General features: G+C 35.4%; 1 protein-coding gene across 6 annotated transcripts in view; it reads right to left on the reverse strand.

The window, feature by feature from the left end:
• Positions 1–21,817, reverse strand: part of FSD1L (fibronectin type III and SPRY domain containing 1 like) — an 87,907-nt gene that overhangs the window by 37,713 nt on the left and 28,377 nt on the right. For all 6 annotated transcript variants that reach the window (XM_033237898.1, XM_033237902.1, XM_033237901.1 and 3 more), the window contains 4 exons: positions 21,151–21,282; positions 17,499–17,600; positions 9,823–9,845; positions 4,554–4,675 (listed from right to left, as the gene is read on the reverse strand). In XM_033237898.1, coding sequence (XP_033093789.1) covers positions 4,554–4,675; positions 9,823–9,845; positions 17,499–17,600; positions 21,151–21,282 — 379 coding nt within the window. The remainder of the gene's footprint in view (positions 1–4,553; positions 4,676–9,822; positions 9,846–17,498; positions 17,601–21,150; positions 21,283–21,817) is intronic.

Here is a 21,817-nt window from a genome sequence, read left to right on the forward strand (position 1 = left end):
ACAAAAAAGATTGGAAGAAACCCCACAGAATATAATATCCAAAATTTACTGTGGAAGTACAAAAGGAGTAAATATGTATAATGGAAATTACAGAAGGAGAAGACAGAAAGGAACAGAAGATATATTTGAAACAATAATGACTGAGAAATTCCCAAATTAATGTCAGACACCAAACTACAGATCTAGGATGCTCAGGGAACATCAACGAAAATAAATGCTCCCTGCCATACACAAACAAAAACCATATCTAGGCATATATTCAGACCACAGAAAATCAAAGACAAGGAAAACACTTGAAAGACACCAGGTGGGGGCGGAGGAGGGGATCTTACCTATAGAGAAGCAATTCTGTATACCTTGAAATTATCCTTCCGTAGTGAAGAAGAAATAAAAACTCTCTCAGATAAATAAAAATTGAGGAAATCTGTTGCCAATAGACTTGCTATGTAAGAAATATTTTTAAAAAGCCCTTTAAAGAGAAAGAAACAAACAGCACTGGAGAAGGATAAGTGAAGGTAAAATAAAAACTTATTTTTCTTGTTCTTGACTGATCTAACCAGTAACAATTCAAAACAATAAGAGTAACTATTTATTTGAATGTGTGTGGTATATATATGTGCTTATATACACTGTTGCATAAGTGAAATAAATGACAGCAATGATACAAGTGATGGGAGAGAGGCAGAAAATCACTAAGTACATAGTTGAACTCAACAACTCTATCAATCAACTGCATATAATTGATATCTACAGACTACTTCATCCAACAATGGCAGAATACACATTCTTCTCAAGCTCCTATGGAACATTTGCCAAGATAAAGACTACATTCTGGGCCATAAAACACACATTAACAAACTCAAAAGCATACAAATCACGCAATGATAAAACTAGAAATCACTTAACAGAAAAAGATATATAGCTGGAAAGTCCCAAAATACTTTGAGATTAAACAATCCACTTCTAGCCAGGCGCGGTGGCTCATGCCTGTAATCTCTGCACTTTGGGGTGGGGGCAGATCACCTGAGATGAGGAGTTCAAGACCAGCCTAGCAAACATGGCAAAACCCCACCTCTACTAAAAATACAAACATTAGCAGGGCGTGCTATAGTCCCAGCTACTCCGGAGACTGAGGCAGAAGAACTGTCTGAACCTGGCAGGCAGAGGTTGTAGTGAGCCGAGATCACGCTACTGCACTAGCCTGGGCAACAGAGCAAGACTCTGTCTCCAAAAAAAAAAAAAAACCAACCAACCAACCAAACAAACAAAACCAAAAAAAAAAAAAAAAAAAACTACACTTCTAAACAACACATACTCAAATAATAAATCTCAAGAGAAATTTTTAAATATTTTGAACCAAATGAAAATGAAAACACATGCATGTGTGAAGGTGTATGAGAAATCTCTATACCTTTCATTCAACTTTACTGTAAACTTAAAACTGCTCTAAAACGAAAGTTTATTTTTAAAAAGCTGCAAATATAAGAAAACGTGTATTTTTACAATCTTGCAATAGCGAAAGTCTTTCTAAGTAAGACCTTTATAAAATCTAAGAGTTACAAAAAAAAGTGTGATGTATTTGACTGCACTAAAATTAAAAATTTTGCTAGGAAAAAAAATCACCATAAATTCAACAGGCAAATGATCAAAGTGAGCAAGGATATATACCACATAGGACAAAGGTTGACTTCCTTAATGTATTAAAAGGTCGTATCCCACATTTCATTAATAAAAAGACTAACAATCCCATGAAAATTGGACAAAATTCATAAATAGGGAGCTCATTTTTAAAGTGGCTTATGAAAATATGACAAAGGCACAAACTCATTCATACTTAAAGAAATGAAAATTAAAGCAATCACAATATATTTGTCACCTATTAGAATAGGAAAAAAAAACCTGACAGTAGTGTTTGCAGCAGTATAACAGTACATGCATTCAAATATTTTCCAGTACATATAAACTGTGAAATCTCTTTGACAACTTAAAATCTACTTAAATTTAAAATAAACATGCACTTCCACTTCCAGGAATTTGTCCTCAAGAGATAGTGTCACCTCTCTGCAAATATATACAAGTATTTGATCATTTCAGCATTGTTTCTAATAAAAAGACTATAAACCTAAATACTCATCCAGAACTAATTACATTCCTACTATCTAGTCATGAAAAAAAAAAATAAAGTAGATGTACAGTGATCTGGAATGAACTCCGACATACTGTTAAGTGGTAAAGCAAAATTATATAACAATGTATATGTATGCTTCCTTTCTTTGAGTTCTTGCTGTACTATGTGCTTCCACCTTTTTAAAGGAGGTGAATTATATGTTAGCTTTAATCACATGAAATCACCAAAAGTTACCAATTACATGATTCTGTCTATATAATAATACTTTTACAAAGGCACAGACTGTTTCTAGAAAGATAAGCACATGCCAGTTAACAGTGGTAGCTCCTAGGGAAGAAAACTGGCAGTCTGAGATGAGAGGGCTACTTTATACTCTTTCGTACTACTTCAACTGTTTATCACATGCATATATTCCTTTTTCCAACAAAAATACTAAAGTAACTTTAATATGTAAACAGATAAGCAGGAAAGGACAACTTTCCTCTCTAAGTTGCTGAAATTTTTCTTTGCTCTCCACTCAGATGGAAATTATATTAAGAATGTTCTACATCTGATAGCTATATGAAGAAGGGTGAAATTCTGAGAAGTTTTAGGGTCATACTGGTGGTAAGTAGAGACATATGGTTAATGTGACTTCTAAACATATTTCCTATTTTCCTTTCTTAAGAAAGCTCACATTTGGAGATATATTCCCTAGTCTGAAATGTAAGTCCCTATCTCCCACAAGTGAACATAAGAGTGTTCTACTTAAAAGTAAAACCTCAGTTAACTGGTAACCTGCGCCACCTCAAATTTTCAAAACTAAAATAAAATCCAGCTTCTTACCAATAAAATTCTACATGTCAGAATGAAAAAACAAACCATTTTAAATTATATGGTAATCAAAAAAAACTTTTAAAAATGTTTATTCCTGCTTTAATATCAGTTTCACTGTCAAGTAGAGCCCTGTGAATGAAAATATAGAAATTCTGAAAGGCCAGTGTTTAGGTAAATAGCCAATGACAAGTACACTTTCTTCCTCTACAACTACAGTTCCTTCTCTCATCTTTTCCTTTTATGGACTCCTCTAGAACTTCTAATCTGTATCACACAAATTAGTATTTCACTTGTGCTACCCTTCCTAGGTTCCATTATAGTGTTAGAACTACTAACTTGTTTTTCCAATCATATTTCAAAGTCCCTGACCATATATTCAAGGAAAAAAAGAATGGTTCCATATAATCAACATTCTCTATTCAAAAATAGCTAGCCTCCAAAAAAAAAAGTACTTGTAAGGAAAACATGTCACTTTCAAGAATTCCTTGATGCCTCAAATCACCATATCTAAATAGTTTTAGTTATCAGCAACATGATGCAAAAAAAAAAAAAAAAAAAAAAACCTAACCAAAAGGTTGTAAGTCATATTCCTGACTTGTCCCCAGCAAACTCATGTTGAAGTTTGATCACCAATATGGCAGTGTTGGAAGGTGGTGCCTTTAAGAGGTGATTAGGTCATTACAACGGATTAATGTCTTTCTCAAAAGACTGGGTTAGTTCTTGTAAAAATGGATTAGTTTCCGTGAAAGAAGGTTCTTATAAAATGAGATTGCCTCTCTTGTTTTGCCTTTTTTGCATGTGTCTGGTTCCCCTTCTGTGCTCCATCATGTTTTGACGTAGCATGAGGCTATCACCAGAAGCTGCCAGACACTGCTGCCCAGTCTTGAACTTCTCAACCTAGAGAACCTCTTTTCTTTATAAATTATCCAGTCTCAGGCCTTCTGCTATGGCAACACAAAACAGACTAAGATTGGTTCTTAATTGGCTCTTTTATATAAGTGAATACTTTGGGACTCAATCACAAATAGTTTTGGCTACTGCAATATCCTCATATTAATACTTTAATAAAACAATGTTAACATATTACTGAAGATAAAGTTCCATCTGAGCCACAACCACAACAACAATAATAATGATAACACCTAACATTCACTGAATTTTAACTATGTGCAGGTACTACTATAAATATTTTAGAGGTATCAATTTATTTAATCCTTATAAACACCCTAGAAGAATATCATCACATTTTAAAGATGTTAACAATGAAACAAGTTAAGTAAATTGTTCAAGATGACATGGCGAGTAAGCAACAGGATTCAAACCTAAGAAGTCTGGCCTTGAGACCCACTGCTAACCATCACACCATACTGCTTCCCTCTGCCAAGCTAACAATAAGAGATCCCTTGATAGGATTCTTAAAACGCAATTTTTACTACCAATAAAATCTCTAAAAATAAAAAAACTACCAAATTTAATTATTCCTTAGCTAAATGAAAAAAAAATCACACTATACTTCCTTAATATTTACATACCAATGTTCACTGCAAAAAAATCTTGTAGAAAAAAAAAAGTTTTTATACAAAACTTTACATGTAGTACATGTATTTACCTGGCAAAAACTTCAAAGTTTGCAGCATCTGTCTTTCCTGTGAGAAATCCACCATTAAATGAGTCATGTTGTCACTGACCTTTGGTTTCAAAGAAAGGCGAAAGGCTGAAGCCATTGTGACTCTATGGTAAACACAAACATATTTTTTAAAATAAAGGAATAGGAAGTATCAAATCATATTTAATTTATAGAATGAAAAGACAAATTATATCACTAATAATTTCAGAGACTATAATAAAAGTGAAATAGAAATTTGCTCTTAGTCTTCAAAATTAACTAAATAAAAAACTACAAAATGTCTTTTTAAAGACATTTAAGACAATTGGTCAGCAACTTTCCTCCCAATTTTTATTAAATTGCATATATACAAATAATATAACAAGTATCCAATAAAAATAATGTTTACCAGATTCAACACTCATCTGAACCTCTGTACACTCAATCTTACTGACTTCCTGATGCCAGCCTTACTCCTTTTCATATGCCAGATAATGAACTTAAATTCATTTATATTCATTTGAATCACACCTTGATTCAAACATTTTCCCTAGTAACAAGAGCTACTCCATGTACCCCCAAATAAGAGTAGAGGTAGATTGACCTAATATTGTAGAGTTTGGTAGTTGCTAAAGACAGGAGAGAAGTGAAATCATTATCAATGAATACCATAGTAGGGGTCACTCTGATCTATCAACATCAGTTACAGGGAAGCCTACTATAAGAAACAGCCCTGTGAAAAACTATATGCCATGGAAACAATAGGAATTCAATAAACATTTACTAGATGAATGTGGAGGGAAAAAAAAAAAGAATAAAGCCACTTTATGCAAAGTACAGAGAGTCTGTAGTCCATTAAAACCGGAGATTAAAAGAAATCCTCTAATCCTATTAATTTGTAATTTTATCTCATTTCAATTTTTCATATTCCAATAAATTTCCACATGTATCACAAAGTAAGCCTCTTACTATCTTTGGTTCAAGAATGATCAGAAGTACTACAGGTGAACACTGTCCTCCTAGTACACAATTTGGAAGGGGAAGGAAACAGAGCTGGTGGGACAAGGGGAATACTAGGCCTAGTTAATTGGATCTGCCAAATCAATTGGATCTGCCAAATCTACACAAGAAGCTCATGAAATGAAAGATGTCAAACTTGCTATCTTCACTTATTTTAGGATGAAAAATGTCAAACTGTTTCTGTATTTATTTTACTTCATTTAAAAACTAGCAATAATTTAATAGTAACAATGAGTAAACAACAGTTGTTGTGTTTATAAAGAAGAAAGTGCTATACTGAAATAAAATTTACAGCAAAGGGAATTCACACTGACTGAAGGCTTACTATATGCCAAGTACAATTCTGATTATTTCATGCATATTATGCTCAGCTGTTTGTCTCTCAAATAATACAATTTCAATAAAAAGGAACAAATACTAAGTCCTATATATGTTATTCTTTACAGCCTCAAGTATCTTTTGATTCAAGGACATCTGAAAGAGCTACAGTCAGATATGTACTTAATAAATGCTCACTGAATCAGTGAATAGGTTAGAACCTACTTGGTTCATTCAAAACCTGACTAAATATTAAAATGTTTACTGAGAAATGTTGAGAAAAATAATCTGAAAGTATTTTAGAGAATTTAAAACCTTAAACCTGTAAGATTTGATTCAATCACCATGACATCAAAGAAAAAGAATATGCCCCATAAATGCATTAGAAAGGCTTATCAAAGCTTTAAAAAAAAAAAACAAGAACAACTCTTATTTTCTAGACAATGAAAACTTAAGCTTCCATGAATCAATTTAGATGGGCAAAAATGCTACAATCTTTCAGAAGACTGAACTTTAATTTTTAACTGCATGTATTTAGACATGTGCCTCAAAGCCCAAACTGTTAAACATCGAAAATTCATTAGATAATTCTCTATACTACAGGATCCATGAGGCTAGGTATGTTTTAATTCCCCTTGATTTTCTTAGTTCATTTCTACTAGCACAAGGTAAATTCAAGGATCCTTCGCTCCTGATTTTTGCAAAGAGAAAATAACTACAAAATATAGTTTTAATTTCCTCAAACTACCTAATTAACTTGGCTCTTTTATAACTCCTCTCTTTCAAGAACCAGTAACTCCTGCAATATACCTCAACTAATCATATTCCAATATTATTAAGTCCCCAGAAGTACACGCCAGTGATTCTATAAAGTTGTAGAGATGTGCTGTTATCTTATTTCTATCCTGGTTTTCTCTCTTAATCCTGCTGTTCCTCTGCGTAACTTCTACCATAGCAAATGATAAATAATGAGTTTTCACAGATATTTTCATTTTTTATATTTGATTCCTTGCTCAGATATGTTACACATTCTCCCTTAAAGTCCATCTATGCCTTTATAACCGGGCATAGTGGCATGTGCCTGCAGTCCCAGCTGCTCAGGTGGCAGAGGAGGGAGGGCCCCTTAAGCCAGGGAGGTCCAGGCTGCAGTAAGCTATGATTGTGACACTGCACTCCAGCCTGGGTGATGGAGCAAGACTCTGTCCCCTGCCCCCCAAAAAAAGAAAAATCCTTTCTTTGCTTGGTGAAAATAGCTAAAGTAGTCATTTTATTATGACTATATGTTTAAATTATTTTTGTATTTTAAATGGTAATAATGGAATTCTAAAAGCTCACTTTTGAGGAGTACCAAAAACTACATCGGAGAAACCTGAACATCATAAAGGTAAATATCAAAATTTTAAAAATTAGGTTGAAGGGCCGGGCACAGTGGCTCACACCTATAATCCCAGCACTTTGGGAGGCAGAAGTGGGCAGAACACTTGAGGTCAGGGGTTCGAGACAGTCTGGCCAACATGGTGAAACCCTGTCTCTACAAACACACATACACACACAAATTAGCTGGGTGTGGTGGCAGGTACATGTAATCCCAGCTACTTGGGAGGCTGAGGCAAGAGAATCGCTTGAACCCGGGAGGCAGAGACTGCAGTGAGCCAATATTGCACCACTGCACTCTAGCCTGGGCAACAGAGCAAGACTCAAAAAAAAAAAAAATTAAGTTGAGACTCAGAAATGTTCCTCAGGCAGGAAATAAAAATGTTGTAGGGGACCACAAAAATGCTATAGGGTTTGAACACGCAAACACACACACACACACACACACACACACACAGGAGTTTGCCTGAACCCTAATTCCTGAGATCACCTGGATACTAATGAAATCAAGTCAAGAGGCTGGCTTAGAAGAGGCAAAAAACCCAAGCTTCAGTAAAGAACACAGCCACTGAAGTTGGTCATAAAATTAAATCCTGATAAACAAATCTGGGCAAAGAGAAAGAGTTCAAGGATACAGACAAAATTCTGTGATGCCAAGAGCCATACAGAATCTTGAAAAAAGGAGAGATTTTGCAAGGTCATGATTAGGAAGTAATTTCTAATTCAGAAAATTAGGAACTAAAACGGGATGTAGTGGGATAGGTAGCTAAACAGTAAGTATAATATACCCAGGGAGGGCCGGGCGCGGTGGCTCAAGCCTGTAATCCCAGCACTTTGGGAGGCCGAGACGGGCGGATCACAAGGTCAGGAGATCGAGACCATCCTGGCTAACATGGTGAAACCCCGTCTCTACTAAAAAATACAAAAAACTAGCCGGGCGAGGTGGCAGGCGCCTGTAGTCCCAGCTACTCGGGAGGCTGAGGCAGGAGAAAGGCGTGAATCCGGGAGGCGGAGCTTGCAGTGAGCTGAGATCCGGCCACTGCACTCCAGCCCGGGCGACAGAGCGAGACTCCGTCTCAAAAAAAAAAAAAAAAAAAAAAAAAAAAATATATATATATATATATATATATATATACCCAGGGAGGAAGATGGATAACTCATAGCAATTTCCAGACACAATCCAAATCTACCTTATCCACAAAACTGACCTATCTACCATCCATTCCTCACACTGCTAATATTTTTCACCTTCAAACTTTCACAATCATCTTGCTAGATTCAGGATTTATAAGAATGATCCATATCTTTAGCTACTGCCTGATGTAAAATATACAAAAAATACAAAAATTAATATAGGACCGGGCACAATGGCTCACGCCTGTAATCCCAGCACTTTGGGAGGCCAAGTCGAGTAGATCGCTTGAGCTTAGGTGTTTCAGACCAGCCTGGGCAAAATAGCAAGACTCTGTCTCTACAAAAAATACAAAAATTAGCCGGATGTGGTGGCACATGCCTGTAGTCCCATCTACTCAAGAGGCTGAGGCGGAGGATCACTTGAGCCCAGGAGGCAGAGGTTGCAGTGAGCCAAGATCGCACCACTGCACTCCAGCCTGGGTGCTAGAGTGAGACTCTGCCTCAAAAACAAAAAAAGAGAAACACAGAAGTAAAATTTTCAGCCAAGATTAACAATAGAGGCACTGTTTTTTCACATAATCTATAATAAAAATTTTTGTCAATTATCTGAAGAATAATTTAACCTAGGATTTGGAGTGGTACTTTGAAGAGCTGTGCCTTTCAGAAAATTTCATGATCCTCAAATGAAAAAACTTGTTATAATCTCACTACAGACAACACTCAGTGACTAGACAGGCAGATCCAAACTGTTCCTTCTGTGTTAATGCGATCCAAATGTTGCTAGCAACTCCTTTAGCACTCTATGTTCGTTATAAGTATAAATTTCTTTTGTTAAGCCTGGCTTTACCAATAAGAAAGACCTTTTAAGCCAAAACCTTTAATAATTATCTTTAATTTTCTCTTCCCGTAGAATATTAACCAGATAGTGGTGGCATTAGAAATAGAAAGAGATGGCACCAGGAACAGGATGAAATGAGAATACAAAGGTGTTAAACAGGAGGGCAGTGAAACAGGAGAGCTTTAGTTGTTGAGGACTACTTAAAATGAGTGAGTTCACAGAAAATAAGACCCACTTACATTTAAATTTAACAAAAAACACATTCCAGTATATATTTTTAAGTTATTCAAAATAGTTCCCTCTTCATTAGTACAGCTAATTAAGAACTGTTCTAAAACTAAAACTAACTATATTACTATACCAGAAATGAAATTCTTCTGAAGCACATAATTATCCACAACTACGCTTTTAAAAAATCTTATTCATATAATGGTTATTCGAAGAAAATATACAGAGGACATTTTATTTTGTACTTGGTCATTGGGTATTTTTACCTTCACTAACACAATTTTAATTAAAAAACTATTTCTGAATTTCATTTCTGACTTCAATAACGATTCTTAAGTAAAAATGTGTTTTATACCATACCTATCCTTGATCTGTCTGGCAGCCTTGGAGCCAATCAGGGAGAAGAGAAAGAAGGCAAGTTAGTGCTTTTCATGCAAGTTTCAATGGCGGTGACATGCAAGAAAAGTTAGGATATAAACCCTGCAATAGATTAGTTCATATTCACCAAAACACAAACTATAGAAAATTTATGTGTATATCACATAAGCTTTCATGTGATGTTATAGTAGAATTACAGTAGAAAATCCAGACTCCACAAAAATCAACTTTTAGGAGGAAAATTTAACACTTCAAACAAATTCCAGGTGACTATAAATGTTTTTTTCTTACCTTAATATTATCAAAACACACCTCCACTTTCATTCAGTCTGATACTCATCAACTAGAGCAACCAATCTCCTTCATGGGACAACTTCCTTCATGGTTTTCTTGTACATGTCAAATTTACTCTCTACTTTTTCTTCGGAGATCTCTTTCACTACTTCATAATCGTTGTTCCAAGTTTTCTCTATATGCCTCTATAGGGCAAGGAATTCTTAGAGCTTGCCTGCTAACAAATACAACTAGGCTGCAATTCTACAAACCTTTACTCCAAAGAAAGTTGTAATGGCAGAAATCCAGACACAAAGAGACCAGAGAAATACTTCCAGCAATGGGGTCTTTCTCCATGATGATTTCATAGATGCTACCAACTTAAACCTATATATGATATCTCTTTTGTCTTTTTTTTTTTTAATGAAAGCACAAGTTTAGAAAGGGAACTCAGCTATTTACTTGGGGTTGCATGGTCATACAAAATGATAAAAAAACAAGTAAAAACTGTTGTCCTTTTTACATTTACATACAATATATCCAACAAAAGTTTTTTTCTCCACAGTAACCAGTATAGTTAACAATGTATCAGACACAGACAAGGCTATTTTGCTCAACACTGTATCCCCAGTGCCAAGCAAAAATGCTTAGGACATAGTAATACTTAATAATTATTAAATTTATTTGAATGTTAATTAGATATATGTAGCAATGCTTCTGTGGTCTCTCCAGTTCTAACGTTGTTCCTATTCATTATTGGTCATTTTTATACCCACCCTAAAACATTCTGGTCTAAGTACCCTTTCTACTCAAAAACACAGAACTCAGATCTTTTCTTTTCGAGACAGAGTCTTCCTCTGTCGCCCAGGCTGGAGTACAGTGGCGCGATCTCAGCTCACTGCAAACTCCGCCACCCGGGTTCACGCCATTCTCCTGCCTCAGCCTCCTGAGTAGCTATAGGGACCTGCCACCACGCCCGGCAATTTTTTTTGCATTTTTATTAGAGACGGGGTTTCACCATGTTAGCCAGGATGGTCTTGATCTCCTGACCTCGTGATCTGCCTGCCTCAGCCTCCCAAAGTGCTGGGATTACAGGCGTGAGCCACCGTGCCCAGGCAACACAGAACTGAGATTTAAGAGATCAGCATGTTATACAGTTTCAGCACTACTATTAATCAGTTGAGACCTTGTATATTAATCATTCTATTTCTTTTCTAATGAATTTTGCTCCTTAATGTTTCCGAAAATCATTTCCAAGGCCCACATACTACAGCAAACAAATTCTGTGGGATCTGTATGTATCTTAAGTCATGAAACTACTGTAATACCAGAGATAGAAAATGTTTAAAAAGTTAATTATATTGATTTTTTAAATTACTGTCATTAAAGCTGGAATTACAAAACAAAGATTTTAATGAAAGTGTTAAAGGAAGGAAAGAGAGGACTCTTCTTTGTACCTGATATGAAACAAGTACTACTAGGATTACTCTTTGCATCTCCATTCCCTTATTTCTCCTAGGAAAATGATATGACTTATCTGATAATGGGTTTTAAAGGAGAAACTAGAAAAGAGTAGCTCAGGACCTTCCGCTTTTTCTGGCAGCTTGCTTGCCCACAGAGAACATATATTCTGTTCTTTCCCTCTGTGCCATAACTTTCACTGAAAGTGGCTTCCCCTGCCCATCACCTGAGTCAGGCCCTGCTGATCATGCCTAGGTGAATTTGTCTGTCTAATTCTAGGTATTTAGTATCAGGAAACTTGCCCAATAACAAAAGCCATCTTTTCCAACATTCTTTTATTATTATTTGGCCTCTTATCAGTTTTGTTTTATCTTATTCCCTAATTGGTTTCAAACTCAGAGAAATATTACAAATCACCCTCGCATAACCCAATGATATGAAGACCATTACCATTTTTTAAACTGACCATGATGATTCAATTTTGTGTCAAGTGTTACTAAATTTAATAAGGTGAAAATTTTTAGTGTGTGTGTGCACATATGCATGCATGCAAAGCTCTTATGGTATCACTTCATGTACCATGCTGTTTGTGAAAAACCAGGAAAGGAATAAACGAAAAGCCAGATAATGTAGGAAAAACTGTTGTCCATGCATTTACATCGAATATACCCAGCTGGTAAAACTGAAAACTCCCATGGCTCCACTTTCATTTAGGTTCAAATTGTACTGCATATATATTATATAAATGCAAGAGAGGTTTAAGAAGTTATTCTGAGCAATGATTAGAAGGCAGAGTTTCAAATTCTGAAGATATTTCTTTGAAAGGGCCCAATTTCAAGAAATGTCTTAAATTAGAAAATTTTTTTTTTCTAGAATTCTTCTCTCTAAACAGAAAGGTATCCAAAAGACACACAACACTATACAGCTTCTAAGTTTCTATTCCTCTATTTCAAGAATGGTGACTTTTGTCAATTACAAAATTGGCAGAAAGGATTTCAATAGAAGATCTAAAGAGTGATGTTGAGTAAAGTAATATAACTAAGCTTCTTGGAAGCTTTTCAATAATATACAGTACCATAACCTGAAAATAAATCTAAACATTCATTGCAGCTTCTTCATAACTCACTACCTGGAATTACGGAGGCTCAAATAAATGTGTTGGCAACAGAGCAGTGGTAAATCTTGGAATCAGCTGGTTCTAATTAAACAGATGTTTGACAAAATTCAGCATTACAATTCTACTTAAGGAAGTTTGGTCTCAGGCGACACCTTTCTATGGCTGATAAAAGGAATGGAATTGTAAGATTTAGTTTAAAAACAATGAAGAGATAGAGGGAATGAGGGAAGAGAGACAGAGAGGGAGAAAGGAAGGCACCATCTCTGATATGAATGCAGAGAAACTGTAATATGAGTAGAAGTAGAAGTAATCGCAAACCAATCTTCATAACTGCCAATTAAATTTAAAGAAGTCAAACCAGATATTTTCCCAGTCACATAGAAAATAGTTAACAGATCTTTTCCCAATCTCTTTTGTTCTTAATCTGTTATAGGTGAATATAGAAACTATTTTCTTCTGTGGATTTATCAAGCACTTTGAAGATAAAGTATCTTATTGTTTCTATCTTTCTTCTCTAATATCATCATTTCTCTTTTTATAGAAAGGGAGAGGGAAAAAGAGATACCTCAAAACATTATTTTCCTTTAGGCAAAAATATGTCTTTGGAGAAAAAAAAAACAGATTGCACACCAGTTAATTCCATACATTAGAAGTTTTGTATTTGGCAGACATATATTTATTTGTTCATAAAAGGAACTATTTTTCAAAAAACAATCATTTGAAAGAATCTGTCACAAAAGCCACAGTGAATAACTTGAAATACACTTTGAAATACAGTACTGCATGCAACTGTTTCATGATTAGACATATCTGTACAGGAGATTGCATTTCTGTAAGACACAAACACCAAGAAATGAAATTAAGGTGAAAACTACAATTTGACCTATGCTTAACAAATATTTAGATCTGTTTCTTTATATTGCCCTCAAAACTGAAACATTTACGCTTTTGTTGAAGGTCCTCTCCTCTCTCCTAACATTCTTAACTTCAGCCTACAGAGGGAGCTTCTGGCAGTATTTCTGCTTACTTGAAAGTACTGAGTGAGCTTCTACCCACTCCTCTTCTTGTTCAGTCTTGCCAGTGGTCAGAGTCTAACACTCACTGGACAATATTCTGCAGGCAAATCATTCATTATGAGTGAGATGTGGGAAATACACTAAACCCATTCTCCCTCTTCAGCTGTGGTCAAATGCAGAAGACACTGTTCCCCTTTCACCTAACTGTACTTTTTATTTCATTATAGGGACCCCATGGGTAGGAAACTATTTTCTCCCTTCTAGTCTGACAACTGGAGTACATGTGGCGTGATTGTGATGGCAAGTTAGTTACACTGACTCAGAAATTGTCAGCTCTTTCTACAGAGAGAATTCAAGGTCTAAAGTCAGGGTGGGAATAGAAATACTAATTTTGGTAAAGTTCCAAAAGGATCCAAGCGGTGTTCTGCAGGCCAGCTATTAGCAGAGAACCCACATTTGGTGGGATGTTGCCAATTTGCTAAGTCCAGGAACAAAGCTAATGATCTGGATCCCATTTGCTGGTGATCCTTCTGCATAAATTTACTAACAACCAAACTTCTAGCAGTTAAAAAAAAAAAAGTGAAGGTATGTTCTAAAATCTTTTTGCATTTGTGCTATTTGTATTTGTTTACTTTCAGAAAGTATAAAATGCTGGTAAATAGCATAGTTTCACATTCAGTTCTCATGCTGAGATACTGCAATGTGATAATTTAAATATCAGAACTTAAAATACTTTTTTAAGATAATGAACTATGAAAAGACACACTACCTCAATTTTAGCCTATGCTATCTTTTTGTCCTCATGGGCCATTCACATTAATCTCATTTAAACACTTTAATATGGGGTATTCACAAACAGTGTACCTTAAATGAATTTCTTTTTGTAGACATCTAACAATATACTGCTAGACTAATAATCTCCAAAGTCATCTCTCCCTATTCACTCAGCAACTAGGTGTCTGAGGCAGGCCTGTAGTCCATGTAGCTGGCTAGGAAAGTGAACTTAGTTTTTTACTTGAAATCAAATTATTATCTGGACATATGAAGAAAATAATTGCAAGCAGCTCTCAGTTAAGCATTTTTCCTAAATGATAAGCCCAGATTTCTGGCTAGGAAACACTGACAGATACAGTAATGTGCCACATAACTACATTTCAGTCAATAATGGACTGCATATACAATGGTGGTCCCATAAAATTATAATGTTGTATTTTTACTATACCCTTTCTATGTTGAGATACACAAATACCACTGTATTGCAACTGCCTACAGTATTCAGTACAGTAACATGCTACATAGGTTTGCAGCATAGAAGCAACAAACTATACCATACAGCTGAGGTATGTAGTAGGCTATGCTATCTAGGTTTGTGCCATTATACTCTAATGTTCCCACAATGATGAAATCGCCTAATGATACATTTCTTAGAAGACATCCTCATCGTTAAGCGACACATGGTTGTAATTCATTTCACCACATCTCCAAATGGTTTAAGCTACTAAATAGTACTATAAACTACTGCAAGACAAGACCCAAATAGTAAGAATAAGCAAAGTGGCATATTAAACCACAATGTGACTTATTTTATCAGAACCTTTCTAATTTATAATCTGTCAGGAATAAATTATAACAGAAACAAAGCTGGAAAGAATAAAGGACAGTGAAACAGAAAAGGGTAGCATTTGGGAGAAAGAAGAGAGAAGAACTCTGAAAATGTCAACAGAAAGAGAAACATCGGAGAAATAAACTTTTATCATAGTTTTTCCAAGTTTCAGTCCCTCCTTAAATCAACTGGATTCAAGGCATTTTTGAGTATTAGTCTCCACATTCTATAGTTTTCCTGTCTTATTCCTCACTCTTAGGCTGTCAGTTGGTAATTCTTGCTACTATGACTATGCCTGTCATTAATAACTGCCCTCCTCCACTAAAAGTGTAATTTGTTGACAAGTAGAAAACAGAAAGAAAAATATTGAAAATAATAGTAGTATCAAGTACAATAGTGAACAGATTCTGAGAAATGATCTTGAATAGAGGACATTAACTCTTGTCATGAACTCTATGATGTTGATTTTGATGACTAAGACATCTTTTGCTTTCTGCATGTTTCTTAGCTATGTTCCAGACATTTTAGGTTATCACATGAATGCCCTCTAAATAAGTGACATATCGTACTTTTTTTTTTTTTTTGAGGTAGAGTCTCGCTCTGTCTCCCAGGCTGGAGTGCAGTGACACGATCTCGGCTCACTGCAAGCTCCGCCTCCCGGGGTCATGCGATTCTCCTGCCTCAGCCTCCGAGTAGCTGGGACTACAGGTGCCCGACATCACATCCGGCTAATTTTTTTTTTTTTTTTGTATTTTAGTAGAGACAGGGTTTCACCGTGTTAGCCAGGATGGTCTCAATCTCCTGACCTCATGATCCGCCAGTCTCGGCCTCCCAAAGTGCTAGGATTACAGGCGTGAACCACCGCGCCCAGACTGTTTTTTGTTTTTTAAGATAGGACCTCACTCTGTTGCCCAGGCTAGGGTGCAGCAGCGTAATCACAGCTTGGTGCAGCCTCGACTTCCTAGGCTCAGACAATCCTCCCACCTCAGCCTCCAAGTAGCTGGGAGTACAGGTGCACATCACCATGCCCGGCTAATTTTTTTGTGTATTTTGTACAGACAGGATCTCACCATGTTGCCCAGGCTGGCCTCAAACTCCTGGGCTCAAGCAAACCACCCACCTTGGCTTCCCATAGTGCTGGGATTCCAGGCATGAGCCACCACACCTGGCCAACATATCATACTTTCAAAATACTTTTAAGTATGGTACATTTCCCTCATAATTCCTTATAATAATAAGTCCACTTATGTGCATTAGTAAGTGTCTTTACAACTCACCTCCAAATTTAAAGAATCAATTCATGCACTGGCTTACAGCAAAATAACTTTTGTTTTGATTCATTTGTTTAAAAGAAGATATCCATGTTAAAGTTCAATTTTAATATCCAAAGATGTAAGGTGGCAAATGTTACCTTCTCAAGGAAGTTTTTTCTACCTTCAAGTTCACAGAAAATCATAAAATGAAAACAATCACTAGGCATAAATCAATTATAAAGCTACCTTTCTAACACCAATGCAGCTCACTATATACTCCACAAAGGTGAAGTAAATAACATCAAACTCAAATTATCTTGATAACTACACAGTAATTTTTGCTAATTATATAGCTTAATTTCCAACTCTTTTCACATCATTTTAAAATATATTCTACATTTCTGGGTTTGATTTGACAAAATGGTAATCATTTAAAACGACCCTACTTAAAAGAAGAATTAGAATTTAGAATTTACAATCACTTAAACACCAGGATCTAAGTTAAAACATTAGCAGGCTTCTTGCTCTACTCTTTACATTTTTATACTAAACATATCCCTTAAGTAAGGATCTACATTTCCATGTTCTAATAAAACATTCAATTACTTAAATCAAGCAGTAGGGGCATTTATCTGCAATAAGAAGTTACACAGTTACAGTGCTCATATGCATAAAGTGATAATGCTTTCCCAATCAGCTCATAGATGGAAACACAGAAACACTTTTTAAACATATTTTTTGATGACCCTAAAGACACACACTTCTAAGTGTTTGCTTTGGAATAAATGAACAGCTAGCATTTTACTTATCAAGAAACCCCAAGCCTTTATTAGTATTAGAAATCAGTAAAGAAATGCAAAACTAAAGAAAAACAAAAAAGCCTTTTTAAAAATACAATTTTCCTTGTTAAGTGTATTAATGCAGTTTTTTTGTACCTTTGAAAATTCTTCAGGTTCCTTTATATCTAATGATCTTGTTGCAAATTCTAATAGTTCTTCAGAGTTCTCCAGGGCGTTATTACATTGACTAATCTGACTCTAGGAAAAAAATAAATAAATCATTAAAAGGAAGTTTCCTATTGCCATGAGAATCTTAAATATATATTGTTATAATGAACTTACAAATAATTTTAATAGCAATAACAGAGGAAAATATTTCAGTGAGATATTGTAGCAAGATAATCAAGTTTTACATATATATATAAAACTTGTTATATTTCTTTTGTGTATATATATATAAAACAAATTTTAATTATCTTAATACTTTGTACCTTTTTCCATAATTTATCACAAACAGCTTAACTGCATACAGGCAAAGATATACTCATCCTTTAAAACAAAAAAGGATCTAAGCGAAGCTTAGTCAACTGGCATTAATTAAAAACTAGCAATTCAAGATACATAAAGAATATGGGACAAGTAGGAAGTATTTTTCTAAACCTAAATGGCAAAGTTCCTGTTCTAAAGATGAATGTTTGCAATTCAATTTTATCTAACAAACTGCAAGTTTTAAAAAGTTTCTATTGGCTGCTCCTAGTTCCCCTGTAACAATGCCAGAAGAACAAACTGTCCACATACATTCAAGCAGAAAGAAGGTCCTGACAAACAACAGCCATCAATGAGGTACTAGGAACTGAGAGGTAAGTGAAAAGGGAAAATATTACCAGCAGCACTGGAACATCACTCACACCAGGGATGGCTAGGGGGCTGATTGAAATGGATAACGCACACTCAATATGCAAGAGTTTTTGGTACTTGATGGGAAGAAGGAAAGGCAGGAGAAAAGACATGACCCATGGCCACTCTGGTGGCAGGTTTAATATGTGGTACGAGTTAGGGTGACAGAAATGTTGGCTAGTGGTAGATGAAGACCATTAGAGCTGCTCTGGTAAAGAAGTAAGGGGAGGGAAAAGGGAAGGTTGGAGATTAAGCAAATGGATGCTTAAAGGCCATTCCAGAGTGGTGCTGTAAAGAAGGGTCTGGGTCCAAAACAGAACAGAATTCTGCACAAGATGAGTTTTCGGTTGGATCTTCAGAAGATGCTGAGTTGTCCTTTCTTCTACAGTGTTTTGAAATGAATTCATTTCTTATTAGTATTTATTGAAATGTATGGAGACTGTATGAATAAACGAATTATCCTTGAATTATTTAAGCAGTACATCCCCTGCCCCCAAATATGAACAACAAACCTCAACTTGGGGAGTATGGACACACTTCAGAGGGTATCTGATCCCTGGAAATTGTGCATGTACAGTGTGTATGTAAGACAGAAAGAGAACATACGTGTTTTTCCATAGCTTTTAGGTGCTCAAAGATATCTATAACTCAAATCAAAACACAAAAATTTGCACTTCTACATACCAATAATGAACAATCTAAGAAGGAAAATAAGAAAAAAATCCACTTATAATAGCATCAAAAAGAACAGCATACTTTAAAATAAACTTAACGAACGAGGCATGAGACCTATACACCCAAAACTACAAAACAATGCTAAAAGAAATATACAACAAAAATAAAGGGAAAGACATTCATGTTCATAGACTGGAACATTTAATATTGTTAAACTGTCCATACTACCCAAAACAATCTATAAATTCAATGTAATCACTGTCAAAATCCCAAGACATTTTTTGTAGGAATAGAAAAAATACATATAACAGTCACATAGAATCTCAAGGGACTGTGAATTGCACAAACAATTTTGAAACAGAAAAAAGTTGAATGCCTCAACACTCCTGATTTCAAAATATCTTACAAAACTATAGGACCCCAAACTATGTGGTACTGGCATAAAGACAGATACACAGACCAATGGAACAAAACAGACAGCCCTAGAAATTACCCTTCACATATATGATCGAATGATCTTTGACATAGCTACCAAGGTCGAACAATAGGGACAAGACACTCTCTTCAACAAATGGTGCTAGGAAAACCGAATATCCATAAGCAAAAAAATAAAGTAGGTCCCTTACTTAACACCACATGCAAAAATTAACTAAAAATGGATTGAAGATCTAAACATAAGCTCTAAAGCTCCTAGAAGAAAACATACAGGAAAAGCTTCATAACACTGTGTTTGTCAATGATTTCCTGGATATGACAATGAAAGTAAAAATACACAAATGAGATGACGTAAAATTTTAAAACTTCTCCATATCCTATGAAACAACCGATAGAGTAAAAAAGCAGCCTACAAAATGGGGGGAAAAAAACTGCAAATCATATACCTGATAAGGAGTCAATATCCAGAATGTATAGAAAACTGCTGCAACTTAACACCCACAAAAACCCTACATGTATCCCAATTAAAAGATGGCCAAAGAACCTGAATAGACATTTCTCTAAAGAAAATACACTGATGGCCAACAAACACATGAAAAGATGGTTAACATCACTAGCCACTAGGGAAATGCAAAGCCAAACCGTAATGAAATAGCATGTCATACCCATTATGATGGCCACTATCAAAAAAAACCCAGAAGATAAAAAGCATTAGCAAGCGTGTGAAGAAACTGGAACCCTTGGGCTGGTAGGAATGTAAAATAGTGCAGCCACTATGGAAAACGTTATATAGAGGGTCCTCAGAAAACTAAAAAGAGAATTACCACATGATTCAGCAATCCTACTTCTAAGTATATATATCCAAAAGAATTGAAAACAGAATCTCAAAGAGATTTAAACTCCCACGTTCATTGCACCATTATTCACAATAGCTAAGACATGTAAGCTGCCCAAATGTCCACAGACATATAAATGGATAAAGAAAATGTGGTATATTCATGAGTAGAATATTATTCAACCACAAAAAAGGAGGAAATCCTAGACATGCTATAACATGAATAAATCTTGAGGACATTATGCTGAGTGGAAATAAGTCACAAAAGGACAAATGCTATGATTCCACTTATGAGACATGTAGAGTAGTCATGGAAACAGAAAATAATATGATGACTGCCAGGAGCTAGTAACAAGGGGAAATGAGTTGTTGATCAAGGGACATAAAGTTTCACTTGCACAAGATGAAAAAATTCTAGAGATCTGTTATACAAAAATGTGAATATATTTAACACCATCAAATTGTACACTGTACAGTTTAAAATGGTTAAGAGAATTGGCCGGACACAGTGGCTCACACCTGTAATCCCAACACTTTGGGAGGCCAAGACAGGTGGATCACCTGAGGTCAGGAGTTTGAGACCAGCCTGGCCAACATGGTGAAACCCCGTCTCTACTAAAAATACAAAAATTAGCTAGACGTGGTAGTGGGCACCTGTAATCCCAGCTACTTGGGAGGCTGAGGCAGGAGAATCACTTGAACCTGGGAGGCGGAGGTTGCAGTGAACCAAGATCACTCCGGCCTGGGTGACAGAGCCAGACTTTGTCTCAAAAAAAAAAAAAAAAAAAAAAAAAAGGTTAAGAGAATAAATTGGTTTTTTTTAACCATAATTTTAGAATACTTACGGCCAAAACAAAAAACCATATTCTTCAAGGTATACTCAGAAATTCACTAATCTTTGCTTACCATAAATCGAGCATTAAACAGACTAAAATTATCCATATTTTAACAGTTGTATGATCTCACCTGTAACTCTTGGGATTTACGAGCTTGTTCCTGCTTGATACAGTTAATCATACTTTCTTTTACTTCATCCAGTATGGAGTATAAACTATCAAATTCTTCATCTAACTCTGAGAGTATGTTGGACGAATTTTCCTGTTTAAAAAACAAAACAATTTTACTGAAGAGCTATCAAACATTTAAAAACTAAAAGGTATGCCCAAAAGAGAGAATAAATTTATATTATAAACTATATTGGCCTAATATAAAAATAACATAATTCTAATATTTGACTTAAGGCTTTCAAAAGAGATAAATGCAACAAACTGCCTGCTAATGCTAACAGTACTGCTTCAGCTATACTATCAGTTAAGTTGCCTTTTATGGACTAGCCCCATACGCCTTCACTTTAGGGTTTCCACAGGACAACATGAAAGGATGTTTGAAGATTCCCAACTTTGTCCAGACCTTCAGTCTCTCAGGCAGACTTTAAGCCAGAGGTTCTTAACCTCTGGTACGTATCAGAATCACTGGTGAGGTATTTTAATAAAATATTCCAGAGATTTTAATTCAGTAATTCTGAGGAACACTTTGCACAAACAGAAATGAGGCAGATTTTGTCTAAATTTTAAAATCTTTCAGGGTCTCGAAAACACTGCATTTATATAAGATAAACAGAAATTAAAAGACT

The sequence above is a fragment of the Trachypithecus francoisi genome, unplaced genomic scaffold (genome assembly GCF_009764315.1).
Source record: "Trachypithecus francoisi isolate TF-2019V2 unplaced genomic scaffold, Tfra_2.0 Lachesis_group16, whole genome shotgun sequence".
Lineage (NCBI taxonomy): Eukaryota > Metazoa > Chordata > Mammalia > Primates > Cercopithecidae > Trachypithecus > Trachypithecus francoisi.